The sequence below is a fragment of the Rattus rattus genome, chromosome 14, assembly GCF_011064425.1.
Source record: "Rattus rattus isolate New Zealand chromosome 14, Rrattus_CSIRO_v1, whole genome shotgun sequence".
Taxonomy (NCBI): Eukaryota; Metazoa; Chordata; class Mammalia; order Rodentia; family Muridae; genus Rattus; species Rattus rattus.
The window spans coordinates 38,433,115-38,459,205 of NC_046167.1; the positions used below are offsets into that span (position 1 = coordinate 38,433,115).

The window sequence follows — 26,091 nt, forward strand, 5'->3', positions numbered from 1 at the left end:
GTTGGATCCAATATGTCTCTCAGTGGCCATGTATTAAATGCTTGCTCCCCAGCATGTGATTGCTACCAAAAGCAAGGAAACACTTAAGTGGAAGGCTGTACAATCACTGGGTATTACCCTGAAACAGTATCAGGACCCGGACATCTCCTTCTACCATATTTTTTCATGGCTCCAGGAAGTAAGCAGCTTTAGTTCACCATGATCTCCTGAATATGATATTCTGTCTCAGCACAGACATCAAGTTATGGCTCCAGGCCACTATGGAATGAAATGTCTCAGATCATGAACCAAAATGAAACCCTCCTGCTTTTCAGTTGGTATATTTGAACACAGTGATAGAAATCTGGTGAATACAACAATTTCTGGAAACATAGGTACATAGGTTGGTGTTTCATAAAATTACACACATGTTGGTGACACAACTGGCAAAATTCTACACACACAGAGAGACAGGCACACACACAGACAAACACACACAGAAACACATACACACATACACACATAAATACACAGACACACACATACACAGATAGACAGTCACACACACATACACACAGACACAGATACACACATATACACACACAGACAGAAACACACATATACATACACACACACATACACATATATATATGGAAGTTAGGAGAACTAGAGCACTAGGTCAGTTTAAAAGGGCTGACTAGTAGAATGTTCCTTATGGGTAACATACTCTGCACTCCCTAACAATATTTCTGGATATGGCTACTGAGCACCTGAAATGTTCATAGTGTAAATAAGACTCCAATTTTTAAGTGTGATTTAGTTTGAATGAATTTAAATTCAAATAGCCACATGTATTTACTACCCACAATATTGAGTGGTTTTTTTTTAAGATAAGTCTTCTGATTTCCAAGTCACACACCCATTTTAAAATTTTTTGAAACATACCATGTTCTTCCAGGAAGAAAACTTGCTGGAGTGCAGCCTTAGAGAAATGATTCAGACGAAGAGTGGGTTCCAGAATCCTTACATACAAGATGTACATACATACTCCCTAGATAGCCATAGTTTTAAAACTTCAAATATTTCACAATATTTTTATTAGAGTGGGCTGCCTCAAATTTTGAAATGTTAACATAAAAGGATGAGGGAAATAAAAGCACAATTCCAAAAGCCCCTATCTATATAGCCAAGGCTGAAATTGATAGGTGATGACTGACTATTCACTTCCAGACAACATACCAGAAAGGAGTCTTCAACAAAACAAACCATTGAAATCTTGCCTGGATGTTACTGTTTCTACTAGAGATGTCCCCAGAGATGCTATCTTTGGCATCATCAATTTGTGGACATCTTCAAAACACCAAAATTTATTCAGTTGGCTAGAATTATCTATAATGGAAATCTGAATTTATAGCAATCAGTTGTGTGTGTGTGTGTGTGTGTGTGTGTGTGTGTGTAAATATGTACACAGTGGATTTTTAAATGCCTTCTTACCTCATCTATCATATGATTGTAGAATTCCCTCACTACCTCTTCGGGGAGAAGCATGTTTTCCTGGATTTCTATGATAAATCCTTCTTTGGTTATCTTCGATTCAGGTCAGATCAGAAGCAAACATGACAAAGGAAAACATGTAAAACAAATTAGAGCTATTTTCTTATGAACTTACTAAACTACCTAGATTTTAATATCTTCAGGTAAAGGCCAGAAGAAAATTCACATGATTTGAAATGACTCAGAAATGCATAAAAAAGTATCCTTTGATACTCCGTAGATGTCCATATTTTCAAAACTTCAAAGATTTCACAATATTTTTATTAGAGTAGAGTGCCTCAACATTTTTAATGCTAACATAAAAGAATGAAGAAAATAAAAGTACCACTCCAAAAAGCCATATATATATTCATATATATGAATATATTAAAGTATATGTACACTTTCTGAAGTATCTATAAGGAATACTTCTTAACTATGCTCAAAAGTATTTTAGCTTCATTTGTTCCTATGTTTCCATTTTTAAAGGTTCACTCAAGTTGAAACACTAAATTCCATAATGCATTGTCTCCAGGAAATACACCTTACCAGTAAAGACATTTACAGATTGAAAATCAAATGATAAGAAATGATCTATCATGTAAGCAGAAATTTTAAACAGCTTCACAGAGCAATCTAGATATCTGATAAAGTATATGTCAAATCAAAATTAGTCAGAATAGATTTCTTAAAGACATTACAAATCTAATATGGGAATGATTTAGCAAGAATATATGCCAACAATAAATATATATGTTTCAAATGCTCAGCCACAAACATTATGGAGCACACACTAAGGGAGTTCAAAGTCAGTTTGAACATGATTTAAATGACTTTAGCACCCCACTTTCAATTTCAGATTCCTCATCTGAACTGAAATTCAACAACGTAATCTCAAAGTAAACATGTATGTAACAAACGGATATAGAATATTCCATTTGAAGATACAAAGCACATTACTTTCAGCAGTTCATGGAACTGTATCTAAATAGAACACATTCTAAGCCATAAATCAAGACTTAGAAAACAATAAAAAAGCAGCTCTCTGTATTTTTTCTGATGCTGGTCCCATTATAATAAAAACCCATAGTATGAAAACTACATACACTCATTGAGATTGAACACTATACCCTTGGGTGTAGTGAGTCATTGAAGGAACCAAATAGGGAATTTGAAAGTCTCTGGAAACTAATGATGATGAAATCAAAATGTGCCAAGTTTCTTGAGCTACAGCTAGAACAGCTGTACGAGGAAACTTTGTAGCTATGAATTTATACATGGCAAGGGTCCGATACAGGAAGACAAAGAAGTATTTGAGAATTTTCAAGAAAATAACTCACAGTTGTACCTCAAGCACAATCTCAGTGTTAGTAAGAAATAATAATGATCAGGTTAGATATTGTTTAATTAAAGACTATAACAATATTACAGAGTCAATCAAAAATTCAGTTCTTTGGTAAAATAAGATGGGAAAACCTCTTGTTAAAATAAGTAAGAGAAAGAAGACCTAAATTAGTAAATAAAAAATGATAATGTGGAAATTTAATACAGAGGAAGATTAGTAAGTACTTTGAAAATTTATGTTTCACAAAAGGGGGAAATGCAGAAAAAATTATAATTTTTATGTATGTGTGGTGGTATGAATATGCTTGGCCCAGAGAGTGGCACTATTAAGAGATGTGGCCTTTGGAAGGAAGTGTGTCACTGTGGGGGTGGGCTTTGTAGACCTCCTCCCATCTGCTGTCTTCTGCTTACCTTTGGAACAAGATGTAGAACTCTTAGGTCCTCCAGCCCCATGCTTCCTGCCTTAATGATAATGAGTGAACCTCTGAACCTGTAAGCCAGCCACAATTAAATGTTGCACTTATAAGAGTTGCCTTGGTCATGGTGTCTATTCATAGCAATGGAAATCCTAACTAAGGTAGTATGTATTACCTGCAAAATTCTAATCACGAAGACACAAACAACTTAGATGGATCTATAAGTCAGTATGGTTGAAGCAAGAATACACAAACCTCTCAAAAATACAAGTTCACATCCAGATGAATTCACTGTTAAATTCTTCCAAACCTTTAAAGAAGAGCAAATACTAATGTTCCTCAAACTATCCCTTAAAATATAAAAGGAAGGAGTCATTAGTAAAATCACTCTCTGAAGTCTGCATCACCCTGATACAAGAGCAGGACACAGCATGGAAACAAGCCCACATATCAATTTCCCCAGTGAAAATAAACAAAAAAATGCTTAATCAAAGTCTTTCAAACAGAATTAAAAAATACTTTATGGAAACATACATCAAGATCAAATTGATTTCACTGGAGTTTTATTTTATGGACACAAATCTATAGGTGTATTTCAGCACATAAATAAAATAAAAACTAGACATGATCATTTCAATCAGAACAGAAAAGGTTTTGAAAAAGTTGAAAATCTTTCAGGAAGAAAAGCTCTGAAGAAACTAGAGATTGAAGTAGCACATCCAAGCATAAGGACTGTGGCTGATGAGCCTACAGCCAACAGTATGGCAGCTATAGAAAGAGTACAAACATCTCCTCTAAACTCTGGAATAATACAAGAGTATCCATTATCTTTGCTCTTACTCCACGTAGTGCTAGACATCTAACACTAGAAATCTCACATCAAATAAGAGGACATGAGAAAGAAACGAAAGGAATACCAATAGGAAGGGAGTCATGTAAATAACAGGACCCTATCCTTAAACAACCTCCTCTACTCTACCAGAAAATTAAGATCTGACAAACTTCAGCAAAGACATACTGTGCAGAATCAACATAAAAATCGGTAGTGTTGCTATACACTAATGACAAACATGCCAAAAAATCAGGGCAAATATTGTTGGGACCACCTTTTTTCACATTGTATGAAAAAATTGTCTCTGTATTTTTAATTGTTGATTCTGTAGTGGCAGAGAGCTTTGTGCCAGGAGGATTTTGATGTTATTTCTATGGCCCAATCACTGGGTATTCTATTTTGTAAATATTCATACTTCCTCTTCTGCCTAAGGCAATTCAGAGATGTATCAGAGGTTGCCTTGCTGCTGATTAGCTGTAATAAAATGCTGATGGCAGAGTAGCCTGGGAAGAAAGTAAGGGAGACTTATGGGCAGAGAGAGTGATGCAGGGGAGGCAAGCAGATGTGAAAGACTTGAAGCAGACACAGAAGGGAAGGGAGACTAGAGTGGAGCAGAGAGGTAAAGAGCTAACCACATGACAGAAAAATTAAGGTAAGTTTAGATAGACGAGCTGTGAGTTTGCCCCAGTGAAAGCTCTAAAACTTTAAATTATATAAAAGTCGTTGTATCTTATTGAACCATGATGGGATCCATGAAAGTCTCACAGTAATTTGGCACACCAAAGTGTGGCATGAAATCCAAGCTTAGGCACTAGATTCAGGCCTTAGGCCAAAAGTTCCAGACATGGGAGACAGATAAGAGGACCCAGGTACAGTAGCATTTGTGGATGGTTTCCTAGAGACTTCACCCTGAGTGGACTTCGAAGCAGCTTTGTCCACCGCTGCCAGCTAGCTAGCTGCAGTCCGGGGCTGGAGCTACGGTCCTTCAGACACCACAGTCTCTGTCTCAGGGGGTTGGTTGCAGTATGCTGCCTACAGAAGTGCTTGCTCCTATCTTGTAGAGCCAAAGGTGGCCAGTGGGGACCTGAAGCAGGATCTAGATATCAGAAGCAAGGAGTACCTTCCTGGAACTCATAGCAACCCTAGCAAATGCTAGCAGACTTCTGAACTGGTAATGTATGCACAAACGTGCAGTTAGCAGAGGACAGAGTTTAGAGATACTTAGATATGGAAATAAATATTATGTATATAGACACTGAAGAAAGGAAAGAAACTGACTATAAATAGTCATTAAATATATTTAAATTTAAATAAGATGAAGTCTCTGAAGAAAGGAGAGAGTTACAGAGATTAAAGAAGAAAATATTTTTTGCATTAAAATATGGAAAACACGAAGGCAGAAGGCATTTGGACCTCATATAGTTTTGTTTTGACTATCAGCCTGGAAATAATTATAATTTGTTCAGGAATAGTTATAGTTTTCTATATCTTCTCTAAGATCAAAATAAAGCAGACTCAGACAAGGAGAGGACTAAAAGATGGAATGCTAAATTAAAGGCAATAGAACAAAAATTATAGAATCTTTAAATAAGGTTTTTTCAATCTATGTCAATCCAATCTAAAGCCCATACCTCCACCTTGGGGAAAGATTGTAGGACAGCTGTCTAGGCCCATTAGAAACATACAATGATTTTTTTTCCAACTATAATAATAGAATAGCTCCAGGTGAGAGGAAATCCACTAGGTTATGAAGAATTTGGGTGAAAGTCTATAATAGTGCTAGATCTAAAAAGATTTAAAGAAGAAATGATGGCCTGTGTCATAAATTTCCTTATGTGAAGCAAATTCTTAATATCTAGGTCAGGCAAACACATATAATTCCAAAAGATTGGAAAGATTTAATGCCAGCAATCTAAAGGCTGACCCTCGACTACAATGGCTAACACTGTGGAAAGAAGAGGCTTCAGCTCTGGAAAACTGTAATTGCACTAGAGGCATCAATATTGTCAAGGATCAAGTGCTACATGAAGGTCGATATGCTGAATTAAGAGTGCAGATTATGTTTAATGATGTCACTTGGAGCAATGTCCTATAGTAGCTTTAAGTGCTTGGGATAAGGTTGAATAATGGGAAAAACAATATATATCACTTACAAAGATATCCAAAGTTCAGATGTATCTTTTACTGACTTTTTAAAAAGATTAAATTCATCTGTAAATAGAGCAATATCATATCCAAATGCTATAGAACCTTTATTGGAGTCTTTAGCTTTTGAGAATTCTAATGCTGAGTGCAAAAAGGTATTTGACTCTAAAAGGCCAGATTTTTACCTATTTATGAATGGATTAAAACTACTGCAGATATTGGATCTAATACTTACAATTCAGCTATTATTGGCCAAGTAAAAGGCATGAGAGCTCAGAATGCCCAATATTTTGGCTGTGGAAGATCAGGATGTCTGTGGACAAACAGTTCTTAAAGACACAATTTTCTCTAATGCAATCCAGGGGAAAGCTTCCTGGGAAATGTAAAAGATGTGAAAGAGTGGACTTCCTTCTATGAATGCAGACCATCCAGAGGTATACAAGGCAGCTCTTTACTGTTGGAAAACTTCCTAAGGGGCTTTGCTCAGGCCCTGACAAAAAACAACATGAACCATTCATTCCATGTTGGCCAAGGAAAGACTGTGCTAGAGAGCAACTAGAAAAACTAATGCCTGACAAAACAAGCAGCATTTAACAGAGATAGAGGAGCTCCAATAGATAGAATAAGAGATTCTGAAGAGTCTAGAAAACAGTATTTTGGCAAGCTACTATACATTATCAAAGATCAAAGATGAAATTACAATTAGATGGAATTTAGATTGAAGGCCTAGTGGATACCAAACAGGTATAACAATAATTCTACAAGATTCTTGGAATCCAACTTTCAAAAGTATTTACACAGCTCCTATTGTTTGAGACATTGGCTTAGGAAAAACAAAGGTCTAAAGTGGATTAAATGTATAAGACCAGAAGGTCAGATAGGAAGGTTAAGGCTGCATGTGGTAGATATAGTCATGAATGTATAGAGGCGAGATCTATTGCAACAGTGAGAAACACAGAATAGCATTTTTCCAAATTCAGGGACAAGCCATAAAATAAGAGATGGTCTTGATGATGGTCTTTAATAATGTTATCAAAAGTAGATGCAGACCATCCAGGCTGTCCACAACAGAAGTTGGCTTTCCAAATATTTAATGAGAGCCACTGCTGATACCAACTCGTCTACCATTAAAGTGGTTGTCTAACAAGCTTGTTCAGGTCTATTCCTTAAATGTTACAGCTCTAGAATAGCTGATCGAAGAGAAGCTGGAGACTCAATATATGGAAGAGTCTACCAGCCTTTGGAGTTCTCCTATGTTTGTCATTGAAAAGAAATCTGGAAATGAGGATGCTGACAAATCTGAGAGCAACCAATAAAGGATTTTGCCTATGGGTTTCTTACAACCTGGGATCCCCTAAAATTCTTTATCTATAGCCTATTATAGTGATTGATTTAAATGATTGCTTTTTCTCAATACCCCTTGAGAAATAAAGATTTGCTTTCACTGTGCCATGTTTTAACCATGAAGATCCAACTACAGTCTTCAGGAATGTTAAACAGTCCCATCTTACGTCAATATTTTGTATGACAGTTGTTAGAAATATTTTTAAACAGTTTTCTCAATCTATAATTTATCATTATATGGATGATATCTTTTGACAAAGTACAGAAAATTCTGCCCTACTGGCTATTACAAATTTTTCTTGAAAAATACAAAAGAAAAATTAATTATCTGGGATATAAGTTAAGTTTACAGAAAATTCATTGCTGAATTAAATCATTCTTTAGATTTTAAGGATGTGTTTACCTCAGGATGGAAGTTAAGAAATGTGTTGGGGAAGAGGATATGTTTTGTTTTGACAGGAAGCAAAAAGATATGGATTTCTTCAAAATTAATTAAGATTAGATATGACCATGGAAGAAATCCTTAAAATCTTGGATGATGAAATGAAAGAAGAGACCCAGAAGAACAACAGAACCGTGTGACACAAGTGCTAATCCCCTTACATGGGAACATCTCAGAGACCGGCTGAGACATTAATGCTTCAGGAACAGCCAACAAATCATTTTGGTTACCTGGTCCTCATGATATGTTATTGTATGCCATTCTTCCATATGGTGTGGATAGAGATTTATATTACAGCTTGCTTTTGCAGTCCTAGGAGACTTATAGAGATTGACAGATGCTTTTCACCCTTTCATACATAGAGCAGGGAATCATCATTAGCTGATCTGTGCACACCACACATTCCATAAATGTGTTAATACAAAACATCCTTACAATATTACATGTAAACCTTTGTGCGTTCACAGAAGAAAAGGACCAGGAACCAATGAAGACAAAACAAGTAGCCCAGGTGATCAGCCTTACAGACTGCCACAGTTGCTTTTGCCTTAAAAATTGTATCCAGGACAGCTTCAAAATGGCTTGCCCCAGGTGGTCCAGCCTCATAGACTGCTTCAGCCAGGACTGCTAAGCCCTACACTTTCCTAGTCCCAGATGATCCCACAGAGCCTAGACAGTGAGTGAAACAGCCAACTCTTCCAGGACTTGGCCAGTGTCCCAATTCTCTTAGGATTCCCCAAAAGATGCCTTCCCACCCAAGACAGCAAGAAACAATTTGAGAAGCATGATGCATCCATTCTTGAGTGGTGTGGTTGGTGGGTTTTGGTCATAAAATGGGCTATGTATATTTGATATTTAGGGGATTTGGTTACAAGTTGTTTTTGGTCTTGATCAGGGACAAAATTAAGGAAGTTAGATTCAGGGATATCTTTCTCTTCTTGTTTTTCTTCCCTTTATCCTTCTTCATATCTATCTAGGAAGATGAAAGGACAAAAAAGGGGGGATAAGTGGTCTGATTATGGTATCCCCTTGATAGGAAAAAGAAGGGTGGGTTATTGCAATTACTTTTAGACTAGAAAGCAACAAGACTCAAATTTTTCATTGGTATGGATTTTTATATATTGATAGAAATTTAAGGTTATATTTACTATAACATACTGTTTATTTGATTCAACTCTTGCTTAAGGTATATATAGACATATAATTCATTTACATTATACATATAATTCTTGCCTGATATTTCTCATAATTGTTCTTATTGTATATAGTTTATTGATTTTTTAGAGATAAAGATATTTCTTGATCTAAAAGGGGGAGATGTTGGAGTAATCTTTCTTCACTTTTTATGAAGGTTTGTCTCTATATTTTTAATTGTTAATTCTGTACTGGCAAAGAGCTAAGTGCTGGTAGGATTTTGATCTTGTTTCTATGGCTCATCACTGGGTTTTCTGCTTTGTAAATGTTTGTCCTTCCTCGTCTTCTTAAGGCAGTCTAGAGATGTATCAGAGATTATTTCATTCCTGAATGGTTGTAATAAGGAGCAGACAGGAAAGAGCTTGAGCAGGAAATAGGGGGGCAGAACTTCTGGGCAGAGAGAATGACATGGGGGAAAGTAAGAAGACACAAGAGATTTGAAGAAGATACAGAAGGGAATGGAGACTAGAATAGCTCAGAGAAGTAAAGGGCCAGCCACATGGTAGAAAAGCGAAAATAAATCTAGATAAGCTAGCTGAGAGTCTGCCCCAGTGAAAGGCCTAAAATGTCAAACTATATAGAAGTCTCCTTGTCTTATTGATCTGCTGGTGGGATCCACAAAAGCTCTGCAATGCATTATTGTGTTATTACAAAAAGAAAATACATAGAAATAAAACACAACAAAACAGTAGAAATAATATCAGTACAATATACACTTTAAGATATCAAATAGAAATACTGAAAATAGAAAGTAGTCACCTGTTGGCATGGAAACTGGGAAAGGGAATAACATTTGAAATGTAAATAAGAAATACCCAATTTAATAAAGATGAAAAAAAAGAAAGTAGTCACAAATTATATCTTATAGTTATCTCTATATAATGCATATTATACATTGTGTGTGTGTGTGTGTGTGTGTGTGTGTGTGTGTGCGTGCACATGTGTGTGCTTTGGGTCTCAAAGAAAGAACTGAATGAGTTTTTAAACTACCATGTATTGAAAAGTGCCATGTACACAACAAAAGCAAGTTACTGTGTGTTTACGACAATATTGTATCACTAATTGCTAAACCAAAAGAACATTTATAACAATTCCACACAGCATCTAAAATACTGGTAAATTCTGTGGGATGGTGGTGGTAAAGCAATTAATTCAAGGAGGACACATGAATAGATAGAATATTTGTAAGTCAGAATAATTAAACTCCTTTAGAGAGTTTATCTCTTATCTTACTATTTTGTAACTAAACCACTTTCGGTAAGTATTACTTACTTTTTCCTTAATTTCCACATTTTTTCTCATGAGTACAGCATCAGGGTTGATAACTGCCATATTGTAAACTTCCACTAAGAGAAAATCCAAAAATTGTATTATTATTATTATTGTTGTTGTTTTGGTTCAGACACAGGATAATGAGAGGTGTGGCCATAGAAATAGGAATTGATAATGTCTGGGTTTTTAAGGAGATAAAATATAAATATATAGGCATATAGTTTTTAAATAATTCTCACACATTAGAATTATACCCGTGGTTCCTACTACTCAGTGTTAACAATGACTGAAGCTTCAGATATGCACTGTACAAATACAGATGACAAACCAACAGAGCTACTGGATAAGAACTGCTCTCTCACCACAGACTTCTTGTATAGGGTGTTTCAATTACCTCTCCTGTTACTGTGATAAAATACCTGACAGGAGCAACTTTCAGCAAAAAGGGTTTATCTTGGCTCTCATATCAAGAAAACCAGCTCCCATGGTGGGGAAATCAAGGTGGCATGTTGTCTTACCATGCTACAGTTGAGAAGCAGGGTGTGAGGAATCAACACTGCTGCTCAGCTATTGGTCCCCTTTTATGTACTTCGGGGTTCAACAGGCATTACCTCCAAGTGATCCTCCCACCTCAGATAACCTGATCCAGGGAACCCTGCACAGACATCCACAGACACTTCTGCCCTGGGTGATTCTAGATTCTGTCAAACTGACAGTTAACACCGTCACATCAGACCACAGGGTGTAAGTAACTCTTCCTTGACTGCCCCTCAGGAAATAAACATATACACTCAAGAGTGTGTATGTGCTCATGAATATAATACAAGCACATGAATACGTGCACACAGTTGAATCAATATACACACAAACACATAGAAAACCCGGTAAAGGCATGGAATTTTCAATTGAGTTCAAACTATTGAATTCAAAGGAGAAATTATTTTAACAAAGCTAGGAGGTGAAAAGTGAACTAGAAATTGACTGCCCAGATCAGTTGCAGGAGGTAAGAGTACATTTTCCTGGGTAAGGGTCTTTAACCAGAAAACGAGGCAAGAGAAACCAAAAAGGTCCCATGTCTTGCAATGTATAAGCCATTGTGAGTTGGGACCGCTCTATGCTGACTAACTTGATAAAGCAGCTCTTTGTTGCTATGGTAGTGTAGTGAGGGAACATGTGCAGAAACAGTAGCTGGACTCCATTACACTGTTACTTACCATTACTTTCATAGTGCACTTCCCCATATTCTTCGTCCAATGAGTCTACTAGTGGAATTTCAACGTACTGTGAAAGAGAAATGAAAATAAAACAATTACTTTAGTGTAATAGTGGAACAGTGCCTAGGAGTTTTGTTTCTAGTAGAACACAAAGACCCCTTTATTTTACATTGACACCATGTATGCCAGCACCTTGCTAGTTATATAGAGTGCTATAACTTATGTAATAGGCTGAAGTCCCCATCCGTGATGCTACAGGGAGATTGGCAAAAATTTTAAAGTAAAGCCTAATTGGAACAACATAGTTCATTTGGGACACGTCTTTGAAGGATCTCTTGCTCTCCTCTTTCTTTTTCACTTCTTGGCCCCCAGAAGTTAAGCAACTCAGTCTACTATGAACTGCTTTCCATGGTGTGCTATCCTGCTACAATCCTAAAGCAACAGAAATGAATGACAATGGAATGCCACTACTAGTCAAAACACGCTCTTCCTTAACAGCCAACTAGTTTTGGTATTTTACCACAGTGACACAAAATGGCTGAACACATATAGCTAGGGAAAATACCTTAGGAAAACATAAAAGATTTAACATATTGTAATAGCCATTCACCAAGAATATTACCTGAGGACGAGCCATTTCACCTGCTACAATTTTCTTCTCTTCATCTACCAATGCAATGACTTTTCTATTGATAAGTGGTGCATTTGCACCCTGAATCTTTGCAATAATTTTACCATTCTACAAGAGGAAATATAAACAAAGTTTCATTTTCATAGTAAGTCAATAATCATCATTTACTTCGAACTAAGTTGCCTCTCCTTGCTTCCAACTCCCACCAGTTTTTTCAGCTACTGTAATCAGCCATTTGAAAATAGTGCTGGTGGGAAACCTGAGCACTAGTATCAGCAATTAGAGTTCCTCATTTTATCCTCTATATAGGTCATGGGTGTGTCTCCATCTCCTTGCACCCCAGGTTTGACTACACCCCATCACCTACATGACATTACCACCCTACAGGAGTGGTCACCTGTTACCACCAATCAGTAGTGCCTGCCTCATTCATCGTTGCTTTAAATGTGAGGGATTCCCAACAGGAAATTAATTTGCTTGAATGATCTTCCACAAATATGTCCACAGTCCAATCTGATTTAGGTAATTCCTCAATTAAGACTCTCCTGTTAGATGACTATGTTGTCTCAGCCTGACAATGAAAACTAAGGTGGATGCCACATCCTTTTTATCTGTCTTTCACCTTGTATGTACAAAACATCACTGCATGAACATGAACCAGGCCTGGTGGCATGAAATGAGAAGTCTGTGTCTAACCCTATTAAATAACAAATAAAAAACCCAAAGACCCACAAAGACACATGGCATAACAACTACAGTTAAGAGTCAACAGTTCAGAGAGGTTTAGAACATGCAGAATCTCTACAAGACTGTGTCTAATCAGCTGAAGTATTACTCTATATCAGTAAATGTTTTTTACTTAAGATATGGAAGATACAAGAAGGAGAAATTTATAAAAGAAAATATACTATGCAGAAGGGTAACTGAATGCAAGGGTGAAGGACCTCAAAGAGACAGGGTTAGTGAAGAAACACTCTGGGAAACTGGGTCTGAACCCAGAATGTGTATTCTTAACAGAGAAATCTAGACCATATGGGGAATTGGAAACTTTGGGAGCAAGAGAAGATTCTGTCTACAATTCATTGTAGGTCTAAGCATTCTCAGTTCTATACCAGCCTGATAATCCTCTTGAGAAGAGCTGCTCCCACTGACACTTGCTAGAATGAAGTTTTTGTCAACTAGAGAAGCTGACTAATAAAAAAGGAGGGTATGTAAGGGTTCAAGTAAGTGGGATATCCGCTGAAGGGCAGCTTTGAGTTAGGAAATAGTATTCTTCCATAGGTGGTCATCAATGTGGTTTGTTCAGGGAAATGTCTGAGGCATGAACATGGGGCTTGGTAGATGGAGGTATGTTGGAAGGAAAGATCTTCAATGGAAAGGAGAATAAAGAATTCACAAGCTGGGGCAGAGTAGGGTATCTGAATTCCCAATGGGAACAGGAGAACTTGGGTTTGAAAATCAGACTTTACACCACATGCAGAACTATGAGGTTTTGAGCAGGATTCACTTGAAGATAAGTGGGAGAGAAGGACAAGTAATCAAATGTAACGGATTCTAAGTAATGAAGGAAAAGAAAGCAACTAAACTATGAATGATAAGAAGAGAGAGAGAGAGAGAGAGAGAGAGAGAGAGCTATTTTACTCAGGAATCTGACAAAATCTGAAAAACAAAACCATAAAAACAAAATAACAACAACAACAACAAGAACAACAACAACAACAACCCTAAACCCACCACTTTCAGGTTGCAGGCAGGTTCCGAACTAGTCACTTCTCTTTTGTGTCGTTCCTTATACTGTTTCCTTAAATTACCTGTGCACTAGGTGGCATCAAACTGTTACTCTCAAAGCAGACCACATTTCTTCAAAAGGTGAAAATTCTATATATCAAACTGTATATATTAAACATCCTGCAAGGACATGATAATTTCTTTACTCAATTAACTCAATTCATTTTTTTAAATAGTTGCAAGTGTACTAAAAGGATCGAGAGCTTATACACAAGAGATGCTATTAATAATTATTTCTACTACGGAAAGGTAAGTAGCCTGAAGCAGAAGGGTTACCGAGTGGTATATTGCTTCCATTGAAGTTTCACATGGCTAACACATGGCTGAGTACCTAACTTTAGACTGGTTTTAAAAACTAAGTTTTACTATGCTGTTTCCTGACTTATTACAGTTGTGCACCTATTACAAAATATAGGCAAAGCACAGGCAAGTGTAAAGAAGAAAAACAAATGGCTCCTCCAGCCGAGGTAGAAATCAAAGGTCCCAGCTCCAGGAATAAACTTTCTACACTATTTCTGAACATTTGTGAACGTGCAGATGGAAGCAAAATGCATGGAAAGAATGACAGACAGACACCTTTGCACAAATCCATGAACACTTAGAGCCACTTCTCTCCTGAAGTTCCCGTGAGGTTGACCCCTCATGCTGGTAAATGCACTCTTATTTATCTTTTTTCTAATCAGCTCCATGTGTGGTTGTCTTAACAAGCTCCCAGGAGGTGAATTATTAAACTTATTATTAGACAAATAGAGATAAGCCAAACACTGTGCAAATACTACCACCAGCAAATGGCCCTGTGGTAGTTTTCAGTGCTGCTAGTCCCTTCACATGGATCAGATAATAAGATGATGAATGCTGTACTCACAAGACTGAAGAGGAACACAGGTTCACATTTATCTCTAAATGGCTGCAGAGTCACAATGCTGTCAGCTTCCGCCTGAAGAATATTGTAAATATTTTATACAACAGTGAGAAAGCGATATCCACACTATTCTGCTTGCTATGTTTAAATGGTATAGAAGCATGCACCACTTTTGTGGGGACTGCAACATTTCTGGATTTGTGATAGTTGTATGAAGAATCAAACAGCATGCCTTAAGGACTCAAGCCCTGTGCTATTTGGAGCCAACTGTACCTTTCAGTGTTGTCCTTCATAAAAAGTCAAACTCACCTCTGTTTCTACCTTACTCACTGCCTGGTCTTGCCATCACCCCTCTGTTCCAGCCCATGTGTCTTTGATCCAAAAAATGTCTGTTGCTCCCTCCTGACATGCCACTGTCCATCACCCAGGACAGAATGCCTCTTTCAATACCGTACTACAGGCAGGAGTGGGCTGTCTCACTTGCTTTGTTAGGAAAGCAATGATTTTCCAATTACATGTAACTCCAGATCCAAGGTTTCCAACACCTCTGTCCTTTTGAGACACTTGCAGTCAATATGTATGCACATACACACAAATACACACACATACTCACACACATGAACACACACACACGAACACACACACACGGGGGGAGAGGGAGAGGGGGGGTAGACATAGACACACACAGAGAGAGACATACACAGAGATACATATATATTCAAACTAACACAAGAACACAATTTAAAAAATATAAAGAAATGAAAAACAAATGATTCTGCAGAACGGGAGGGTTAGTTGATAGGTGAGGTTAGGAAACAAATGTGCAAGAGTCACTTAAAAGACAGGAAAGGCCCACACCTAAAAAATCCCATGTGTGGAGGCTTTCTGTCTGCCTCATACACTATGTAGTTTAGAGACCTAGAGTAAAAGTGCACACAGCAGTTATCTGTTTCTGCAGTTTACAGCTAGTTGGCTCAAGCTTGCATCTACCTAGTAGAAATGTATTCTCTATTTGTTCAATGTGTATCAATGTAAAGTAAATCTTAAAATTTATTATTTTATAGAATTTTAATATTCAAAGCATATTTTCATGATTGATACTAAATAAATAATTTTTAGTCAATAATTGAACTATAATTAAAAGTAGATTCACATAGTCAAATTGTCTAAAATCCTAAATTTCACAATAATTTAATTTAGCAACACCAGTTTTATAATTTTAAAAATGTATTTGTGTAAATTCATTTTTCCCTCTTGGTATAAGAGATTGAGAAGGGAGAGACAGACAGACCCATAAAGAAAAGGAGAAAATCTTTCTTTGCTTCCATCATTTGTGTCCCAAGGATCCAACTTTTATCACCACACCTGCCAGCAAGCGCCTTTGCCCGCTGAACTAGTCAGCAGCCTTCAGTTTCTAAATTTAAGCTAATTAAAAGTGAAAATGCCTTCCTACAGTTGGTCTAGATCTCAAGTATTCTGTTTGTGCATAAAGGCACACTGGCCAGTACGATTCTAACTGGATATAGATTGAACTATTAATTATACCTGGATACAGATTGAATAATCAGCACAATTGAGTCAAGTGAATTTGTCTGTGATGTTTAATCTCTTGTCACTTTTGATAGCTAACAGCTGAAAGAAAAATTACTTACTTTGAATTATTCGTGCATAGATGGGTGCCCAGGGGTCTGAAATATCTGTACACAGATGGGTGCCCTGACTCTACTCCATGACAAACAGGAAACAGTCTCCCATAATGTTAACTCAGGGACATATTTTGGCCATGCTATAAGGCAATATCAACAGACATATGTCCATCGTTACATTTTTCTGAGGTTTTCAGTCATGATGAGTTATCTCAGCATCATGGGAATTAGATGAAAATCATACAACTGCTCAAACATGGTAGAACTAAGTATATAGCAAAACTGCCAAGCCAATGTTGTTGAGTGAAGACTGGTAGGTTCCTTAAGCTAAGAAAATACTTGAAGTACAGGGGATCTTTAAACACACAAAACACATTGAACAAAAACGAAAAGCTTACCACGACAAAATGAAGAAGCTCATCTTCATTCAGTTCATTTTTTAGTTTTCTGAATAAAGCTTGCACGGCTTTGCAGGGTCCACACCAGGCTTGGTATACATCAATCACTGGAAAATGGTGACATTTATCAAAAGCAGAGTCAAAGAATCTGGAGGCTGGCACATTCCCATCCCAGGTGAGGGATCCCAGGGAGGAAGGCAGGAAGGCAGCTTTGAGACAGGGGGTTGAATTCTGCAAGGTGTCCCCAGATGCTTGAAAACAAACCCTGAACACTGACAGCAGAAAGCCCCAATACCTGTTAAGCCTTTGTTCAGCAACATCTCATCCCACAAGTTCTGACTATTGACGACTGACTGCAAAAAGCAAAATATGGTGAGATATAGCAAGTGTCATTGCACCAGAAGAAGACCTGCTGGCAGGACAGACCCACCTGTAGCTGGACTTCACGTTTTTTGCTTGCCATTTGTCTGCTTCTGCATGGAACAGGAAAAGAAATACAAAACATGGGGGAAATTAAGCAATGTTCTCTTTGTATACACAAACCACACCTTAAACTACTGCCTAATTCCCTTTAGAAAATACTGGCCTGCTCAGACTACTCTCTAGAGAGGAGTCCAAGTCACAGGCAGACTACTGCACGCAATGCCAGAATGTTACAGTCTTAAGTCATATTCTCTCTCTCTCTCTCTCTCTCTCTCTCTCTCTCTCTCTCTCTCTCTCTCTCTCTCTCTGTGTGTGTGTGTGTGTGTGTGTGTGTGTGTGTGTGTGTGTGTGTGTGTGTGTGTGTGTGCGCTAATAGTGTGGTTGTTTCCTATACCTTTAATTGGTCGTAAACATGCCTTTTAGATATGCTCACTTCTAATATTAATGAGTTTTTAGAACAAAATCACTGCTGTTCTCTGGAGCACACCACAAATATTCCATGGGTGTTAACATCAAGGATGCATAGTAGAAGACATTAAGGTAAAAGCAGGAATAACTCCTGAGACTGCATCCCAACAAAGTTAATGTACATCATAGCGAAATGGGCACTCTCTGCTAGATCTTTAAAGACAATTCAAATGGGCTCCCTTGCTGGGGTCTACGGCCCTTGATAATATGAACTCCTGAAGTTCAATACCTGGACCAGTTCTGGGTCAGGCTCAGGCTAAAGGTGGCAGGGTTCCTGCTGTGCCTTCTTCCCCAGCAGGTCCAGTTAAAGGAGGGGATGAGGGATGCCTGGCATCACCCCCTGGAAAAGGAAAGGCAAAGACACCAACGTTCAGCCCTCGAGGCCGGGCTGGCCCTTCCTTCCCTGTAGTGGAGGCTCGAGAATCCTGCTCGCAGCAGGTAGAACTGGACACCAAGCCCAAGCAAGAGTAGTTGGCGCCTATAAATCCTCCCCTACTGTTGCTTAGCTCGGGTAAGAGAGTTTCCACTTCCTCAAGATCCCTCCCTCCACTGCCTCCTACTGAGCTTCAGGGTCGCTACCCCGCCCCCATCAACAACATAAACAAGTGCACCTCGGCATTTCCTGTTCCCTGGGAGGCTTCTCACGAGCTCACCTGGAAGTCTCTCTCCTAGGCTTTGAATCCTAGGGGATCAGCCAAGCCTTACAATATGCGTACAAATCCCTCAAATTGAAGCAGAAACAGTCCTTCCTTCCTGCTGAGCTGACTCTCCACCTTCGCTATTGTTCTCTGATGGTCTCATCCTCATGGTCTCCTTCCTCGTTCCCACCTAGGCACTGGACCCATAGCACTGCCATTTTAACTATTTAAATGTTTAGAGTTACAAAAGTTCTGCCAAAATGATATTCGGATTCCCACACACACCCTTTCTTCAGTTCCAAGATTAAGAATTTTCAAGGCACAATGCAATCATCACGGAGACCGAGATCCATCGGTCCAGTACTCAATTATTATGTAGCCTTTATCTCAAGTTTGCAGTTTCCCTACCAATCATTGAGGCTTCCTTTGGACCAGGACCCAGTCCGGAAAGTGTGTACTGTCAAAGGAGTAAGTATTCCAACATTGCTTGTTCCAATACTTTCAGCAACAGGAGAACAGTGACTCAAACATGATAATCCCACATCTCTAAGTACTACGCCAATGTGTGTGCGGTGCTATGTACTGCTAACAGTATCTACAGGTAATGAACCAGAGTTACCAAGGTAACTTTTTTTTTTTTTGGTTCTTTTTTTCGGAGCTGGGGATCTTTTAAATAAGAAGGAAGAAGAAAGAGGGTTCTGTGGATAACGACTTTTGTATACTCAATTCATACCTTACCCAAGCATTGACTATTTCCTTAGAAAATTGTGTTATCTATTTACTCACATAGTCTCTCAATACTTTCTCCCCACATCCCACGTGCCAAGCAAGTCAAAAGGTGGTTAGAGTAAAATGTAACTGCCTGTGTTTAGAGGAGTATATTTTTCTTCTGGAGCTGCAGCGCTTACTCAGTAATGGGTCAAGGAAGCTGTTTTGAGACCGGCAGCATGTGAACACTGACACAGAAAATGATGCTATTACAGGTGTGATCAAACATATCACTCTAAAAGAGACAAATCAAAAGCAACATAAATGATGCAGAAAGAGAAGGTGATACTGAAAGGTGTTCGTGCTGGAAGGCAGTTAGAGATTTAAAATGTGGGGTATACATGGAGGAAGAGCTTCCTGTCTTCGCAGTGGAAGGCTTACCTATGAAATGGTCATCTTCATATTGTCTTCAACCAGTTTTGATTGTCCATAAATTTTTTTCCAGAGGCATTTTAACTTCATGAAGAGAAACTTTATCTGGTTTTTCTTCTATACCAAAATGCCATCTCACTTTAACACCCCACCCCCAACCATGACCTTTCCAGAAACATCACAGTGAATGCCTTTAAAAACAACAACAACAACAATAACAACAGCAACAACAACGACAACAACTAATTGATGTAACTTAATTTTCTTCAAAAGGGTTTTTTCTGTCTTTGGGGAAAGGGCACAGGTTTGAAGTGGAAGGATTCTTCCCATTCTACTTTGTGTTGCCCCACTTCTCCGTTCTCCTTCTGGCCTTACCTTCCATGGGTGCCAGTGACTCTCGTAGCCCTGTGGTTGTGAGATGCGTATCGTAAAGGACTAGATCAAGGAGTTTGTTAAGGAGTGGCCATGTGTGCTTACTTCTTTCCTGTTTTCTTTGGTTGTTTCCTCCTGAGAAAAAAACCTGGTGACAGAGCATGCCTTCAAACATGGAGAGTATGCCAGGGAGCACTAGCTCAACAGACCACTGTCTACATAAGCATCAAACCTAGGCTGAATCTTGGTGTGATAAAAAAATCAGGTTACCAATTATCGTGCCAACTGAAAGGGAATTTTCTAATAAAAGTTTCCTGGAGGTTCATGGATCCCTAATTCCTAAAACACTAAAACAGTAAGAGCTTGAGAATTTTCTGTTTGCTAATGCTATTTAACACATTCAACAAAATCTCAATCCTTTCGCCTTAGTGTATTCTTCCTGAAGTCCATATATGAATGTTTCACATTTTCATGTTTATAAAAACATTTTGTTTATTGTCTATTCCAGTTGAAAATCACACTTAAGAAATACTTAATTGCAACTTTTCAGGATGTCCATCAGGTGGCAGTATGCACTGCTGTGGCCACAACAGAAGCTGCCCAGTAGGAAATTTCACAAAATATTTGACCACATGCTACCTCCAGGGCTCTGAAGTTTCCTGCCTGAAGTACATGAGGATCGCCTGCAACCTGGGACAGCAAAGACACAAAGAGCTCTGGGTTCCTGCACCTGGACTTTGCATTGACTACCTACCCTGTTGCAGATCTCTGTAATGCATGGTATTGGTTGGAGGATGAAAGGCCTTCTGCGGTTCACTTACCCAGTGATGCCGAGACCCATGGCTCCAGTGTTTGCTTGCTTGCTGGAGAGTCTCAGTATGTACCTCAGGTTAGCCTCTTTGCAGCAGAGACTTTTTGTATACTTTCTTTCTTCAAAACTATGCAATATATTACACATTCCATGTGTATATTATTTTATATACTGGTTTATTTAGAAATGCTTTCTTCTATCCCACTCAATTGCTCTTAGCTCACCATTCTCCTGTGCACCACATCCACATATTCTTTAAGCAGGAATCGCCAAACACATGTTCACTTTTGTGATCACAATTTCTAAAAACTTACCATCAATCAAAGTGGCTAGTGGTGACCCTTATTGGGTGTCCTTGAAAAGCACCTACATTCAATTGTCTCTTATGCCCATGCAATCTAAGTTTTTTAAGAGGTTTTCCACAACCCTTGAAGACATGAGTTGCTAACTTAAATAATGCACTTTATAATGGGAAAAGTTATTCTGAATGTATGCCATTTTTGCTATTGAGTTCTTACAAATGCAAAGAACTTCCCATCTTCTAATTGTGGGAACTGAGACCCCAAACTGACAAGAAAATAGCCCAAGTAGCAGAATTTTTGTTTGAAAGATTTACTGTTTTAACTCACGTGGGGGCCAGATATGTCTTCACTCACATGTCAACTTCTACCTGGGAGGAGATGCAGTTGAGGGGCACTGTATCTTGCCTCCCCTCGGACTCAACTTCCACAGTTGTGACTTCCTGTTTTTCTTATTGTTATTTCCTATTGTCATGTGCTTCCTCTTTAGTTACGTTTTTTTAACCCCATGTGTACAGGAGTTTTGCCTGCATGTATATCTATGCGCCAAAAGCACGAACTGCCCTCAGAAGCCAGAATCCCATGGAACTAGAGCTACAGATGATTCTTAGCAACCGTGTGGGTGCTGAAAATCAAACCCAGGTCCTCTGGAAGAGTGGCTGTGCTCTTGACCACTAAACTGTCTCTTCACCACATGTCCAATCCTTCTTGGTCACACTGGGGTCTAAACAATTCTAATTTTGCAGACTACACGACATCTGACCACAGAAGAATGTTCAAATAGAAATGATGTTTACTTTCTCCATCTGTTCATATTGTCATGCTCCCTCTACATTCTCTCCTTTTTCATCCCCTTGGGAAGCAGAAGGCAGAGGGAGCCTCTGCCCTCCTATCAATGGTTGTGTTGGCTTTTGTTTGAAAGACATGTTCAGTATGTTCAGCCACTGAAATGGGTTATTTTACTTGGAAGATCAACATTTTCTACTTAAGCTGACTAGTTCATATGTAGAAGAAAATGCATTCCTAGCACAGCAAACCTAAAATTGAAAAAATTCAGTTTGGTGCTCAGTATACCCTTCCCCTTAACACATATAAAATAAGATATAAAATATTTGAGATTATTGTATGTTTCACAATACCACTATTCTGCCTGTAACATGAAAGCCAAATAAAAATGATTTGAAATGTAGTAGTTTCTTTCTCTCAGGATAAAAGAAACGTGGATGGGACAGCTTAAGAAAAATGGCCCACACCCAAAACATCATCAAAATCCAACTCACTCATTTTCTCCTTCTTTTTGGTCTCCCTTGGTCTCAGTTGCCTTATTTCTGATTGAGTATCAAAACATGCAAATTAAATGTGGTGTGGTGAAGCCTGGCATAGGTGTTGGCAATAGATACTGAGGAAATGGAGGCTTTGCAAAGGCTTTTTAAAGAAGCCATTGGGTGTTTCAGTGTCTCCTGGCAGGTAGGGAGGAGTCACGTCACATTTCCCTGAAGAGAAAATGAATGTCCTGAAGAGAACAGGAATGTTGAGTCTCTTCAATGAGAGGCCCTGCCATGTCAGGAAATCTGTATGTTGCTCAGGTTGCTGCAGCAAGGTGTGGGGAGGAGGTCCAGGGTGGGACCAGATCATTAGGGTCCTCATCTGTAAGCAGGTAGGAGGTCCTTTGAGGGAGCAGGAATAAACTCTAATAGAAATGAAACCAGTGAAGACTTACATAACATTATGGCAATGTGATGATTTCTGCAGTTTAAAATCTACTCTGGCTAGGAACCAGAGGATGTGTCAAAAGAGAATGGGAGAGAGGAAGACTCTGCTGCCAGGAAAGCCACAAGGACAATTGATTTGGGAGCCTGCCTGTGTGAGGTAGGTAACATGGGTGCTAGCAGAGAATAGGGAGCAGTTGGTAACAGGGAGTCCTGCTGTACCCCCAAGGTGCTGGGATACGAGGGTGCCATTCCAAGCCCAGATTGCTTCAATAAAGCAAGCTACTGGAATTTTGCCTTTGTTCCCCAAAGTATATACAATTATTGTTTATACATTGTAGTTTATTAAACATGGAAAAACATTACTGTTGTAGAAGGTGGCTTGTATCTGGATAGATAACACCAGACCAACACAGCTCCACAAGAAGAGGTTTATTGGGGGGAAATGAGGAAGAAAAGCAGGAGGAAAGAAGGGGCAAAGAAGAAGGGGTGAAGGGTTGGGGTCTCTCTGCCTTTTATTTGGGCTGTGAAATAATCATGTGCACAGGTGAGGCACGAAGGTGAGGTGCATATTGGGAATGTGATGGTTGCCATGACAACAGATGCAAGAGGGTCTTTGTTGCCTACAGGTGACATCATCTCTGGATTTGGAGACCATAAACAGCTTCTGATTCCAACAATTACATTTTAAAAAATAATGTGGATCACTTAATTTGATATGCATCCTTGTCAATAAATGGTAATGTTTTATTGTGACGTGAATATCTGGGAGTAGTACCATCATTTCTGATTGGACTCAAGTTCCAACCCATGAAATAGAACTTGATACTATTGAAGGAGTCAAGTACCTGTGGCTAGATAACTGTAGGGAAAAACTCAATACTATGATTATGCTAAATGACCATTGTATTAAAATGACTCTTATTGCTATACCCATAGATGACCAGAGCATCTCTCAACCTTTCTCAGAAAAGCTTTTCCTTGCAGTAGACGGCAGTTGACTCAAAGAGCCTCAACTGGTCAATGTATAGAGTGAGTAGAATGCTCAGCCCTAAATTGGATATTTGTATCATCTAGGTGCAAAGGTCTCTGTAGAAGAGACAGAGATATTGTAAGATGAGAGGGGAGTCAACAGCATCAAAGAAATGGTGCCTTTCATCAATATGACAGATGCCACGTGAACTCACAATAATTGTAACAGCATGTACAAGACCTGTATAAGCTCCAGTCAGACAAAATCTTAGCATGGGGCATGGGAGGAGGCATGAATACCCATCAGCAGCTGAGGATCTGGTATTTTGGAGTTTTTGGGTGAGAAGAGTTAATTTTCTTTAATGATGTGACTCCTGATAGGTTGAGTACACACCAGAGCTGGCCACACTCCCCAATACTAAGTAGTAACACAGTTGAGAAAGGAGAAGAGGAGGAGGAGGAAGGAGAGGAAGAGGAGGAGAAAGAGGAGAAAGAAGAGGAGGAAGACGAGGAGAAAAAGTAGGAGGAGGAGGAGGTGGAGGTAAAGGAGGGGAGAGGAGAAAAGTCATTTCCAAGTCAGGTGGAAAGGTATGGGAGAAAAGGGTGATAACGAAAATTGGAAAAGAGTTAGGTGATGGATGTTTTCAGAATACATTGTACAGAATGCTCAAAGAATTAATAAAATTATTGGGGGAGAAGCACAGGTCAATAAACAAAATAAAGCATTGGGAATTTTTTTAAAACTTAATGATCATTGGGAGCATTAAAACAATCACATAGACAGCTCTTGCAGGATTGCCAAAACCTTCAATTTGAGGGACAGGGAGAAGTGCAGTAAATGTATTTAAGCATATAAAGGTAAAATAAAAGCATCCCTGGGCTAGTTTGTAATCCAATGAAATGGGTTAAATAACACATCTTATCTGATTTTTCAAGTTCAAAATTCTTATGGCTTTCTTAAATTTTTAATAATGTCATTTTTTGAGCAGAGATGTACTTTTATTTCTTACTTGCAGGGTATAGAAGCATTAGGGTTTATAAAGTATAATATTGTTAATTTGAATAAAGAATGTGATTAAATACTTATTTTCAAAATATTGGCTTAATCTTTGTGTGACTTATTTCATTGCTAGAAATACTTCTTCTCAAGAGAATGTGGCTTTAAAAGAAAAGGAGGAAAGGCTGTCTAGGTTTTACTCCATCAGAACACAGAAGACATTTGGTTTGGTATTATCAGGAAATTGTCCAGTGTTCTTTCTGTAATCTAGATCTTAGTTGCTTTCTCTCCCCAATAAATCAGGGTGCTTAATAGCTAGCAAATCATGGGGGTTGGAAATCAGAACATTTTCAGAAAAAATTTTGAGAGTATTGCAGATGCCAAGAAGTGCCTGCTGACAGCTGTCTCCTGAGAGGCTTTACAGAGCCTGACCAATACAGTGCAAATGCTCTAAACCAACCATTGGACTGATCACAGGGACCCAGTGGAGAAGTTAGGGGGAAGAACGGAAGGAGCTGAAGGGGCCTTATCTGGCATCAAAGGGAGGAGAAGCCCTTGGTCTTATAAAGGCTTGTAAATACTAGAGTAGGGAAGCAGGAGTGGGTGGGTGACACCCTCATAGAAGCAGGGTAAGAGGGGGTGGGATAGGGGGTTTGCAGAGGGGAGAAAATGGGATAACATTTGAAGTGTAAATAAATAAAATATCCAATTTAAATAAACTGGTTTTTAAATATAATTAATTTTAAAACATTCATTTCTTGTATGTGCTTGTGTGCATGCACAGTCGTGCTGAGGCACATGTGTAGGAAAGTTGGTCAGAGGACAACCAGCAGGATTTGGTTTTATCCTGTTACTATGTGCATTTCAAAGATCAAACTCAAGTTAGACATAGTGGCAAGTACTTTTACTCACGCAGCCATCTCACCAGCCTGAACGTTTATTATTGAAAATATTCTTATTTGTCTAAATTTGAGATCATTTGTAAGGCAGCTTAATCCCTCTTAGGCTGCTGGAGTAGAACACACACACACACACACACACACACACACACACACACACACACACTTGCCAACTTATTTTCTACAGTTTGAGATCTTGCTAGACCAATATCAAGGTATTGGCAGCAGTTAGGGACTTTGCTGTGGTGACCTCGTATGGTTGATAAGGGAGAGCTCTCATACAATCAAATGGTCACAGGTCTGTAGGGGAAGGGGTTGAATCT

The 26,091-nt window shown here is 38.7% G+C and overlaps 2 protein-coding genes across 2 annotated transcripts in view; one reads left to right on the plus strand and one right to left on the minus strand.

The window, feature by feature from the left end:
- The window catches only part of Nme8 (NME/NM23 family member 8), a 62,777-nt gene extending 45,274 nt beyond the window's left edge, over positions 1-17,503 (minus strand). The window contains exons 1-8 of the mRNA XM_032885116.1: positions 17,471-17,503; positions 17,336-17,393; positions 17,041-17,147; positions 15,000-15,071; positions 12,338-12,454; positions 11,716-11,782; positions 10,502-10,575; positions 1,474-1,566 (exon numbers count right to left, since the gene is read on the minus strand). Coding sequence (XP_032741007.1) covers positions 1,474-1,566; positions 10,502-10,575; positions 11,716-11,782; positions 12,338-12,454; positions 15,000-15,071; positions 17,041-17,147; positions 17,336-17,393; positions 17,471-17,503 — 621 coding nt within the window. The remainder of the gene's footprint in view (positions 1-1,473; positions 1,567-10,501; positions 10,576-11,715; positions 11,783-12,337; positions 12,455-14,999; positions 15,072-17,040; positions 17,148-17,335; positions 17,394-17,470) is intronic.
- Positions 1-22,338, plus strand: part of Sfrp4 (secreted frizzled related protein 4) — a 93,230-nt gene extending 70,892 nt beyond the window's left edge. The window contains exon 6 of the mRNA XM_032885120.1: positions 20,632-22,338. Within this exon, the coding sequence (XP_032741011.1) occupies positions 20,632-20,688 (57 nt within the window). The 3' untranslated portion in view covers positions 20,689-22,338. The remainder of the gene's footprint in view (positions 1-20,631) is intronic.
- Positions 22,339-26,091: the final 3,753 nt, after the last annotated feature.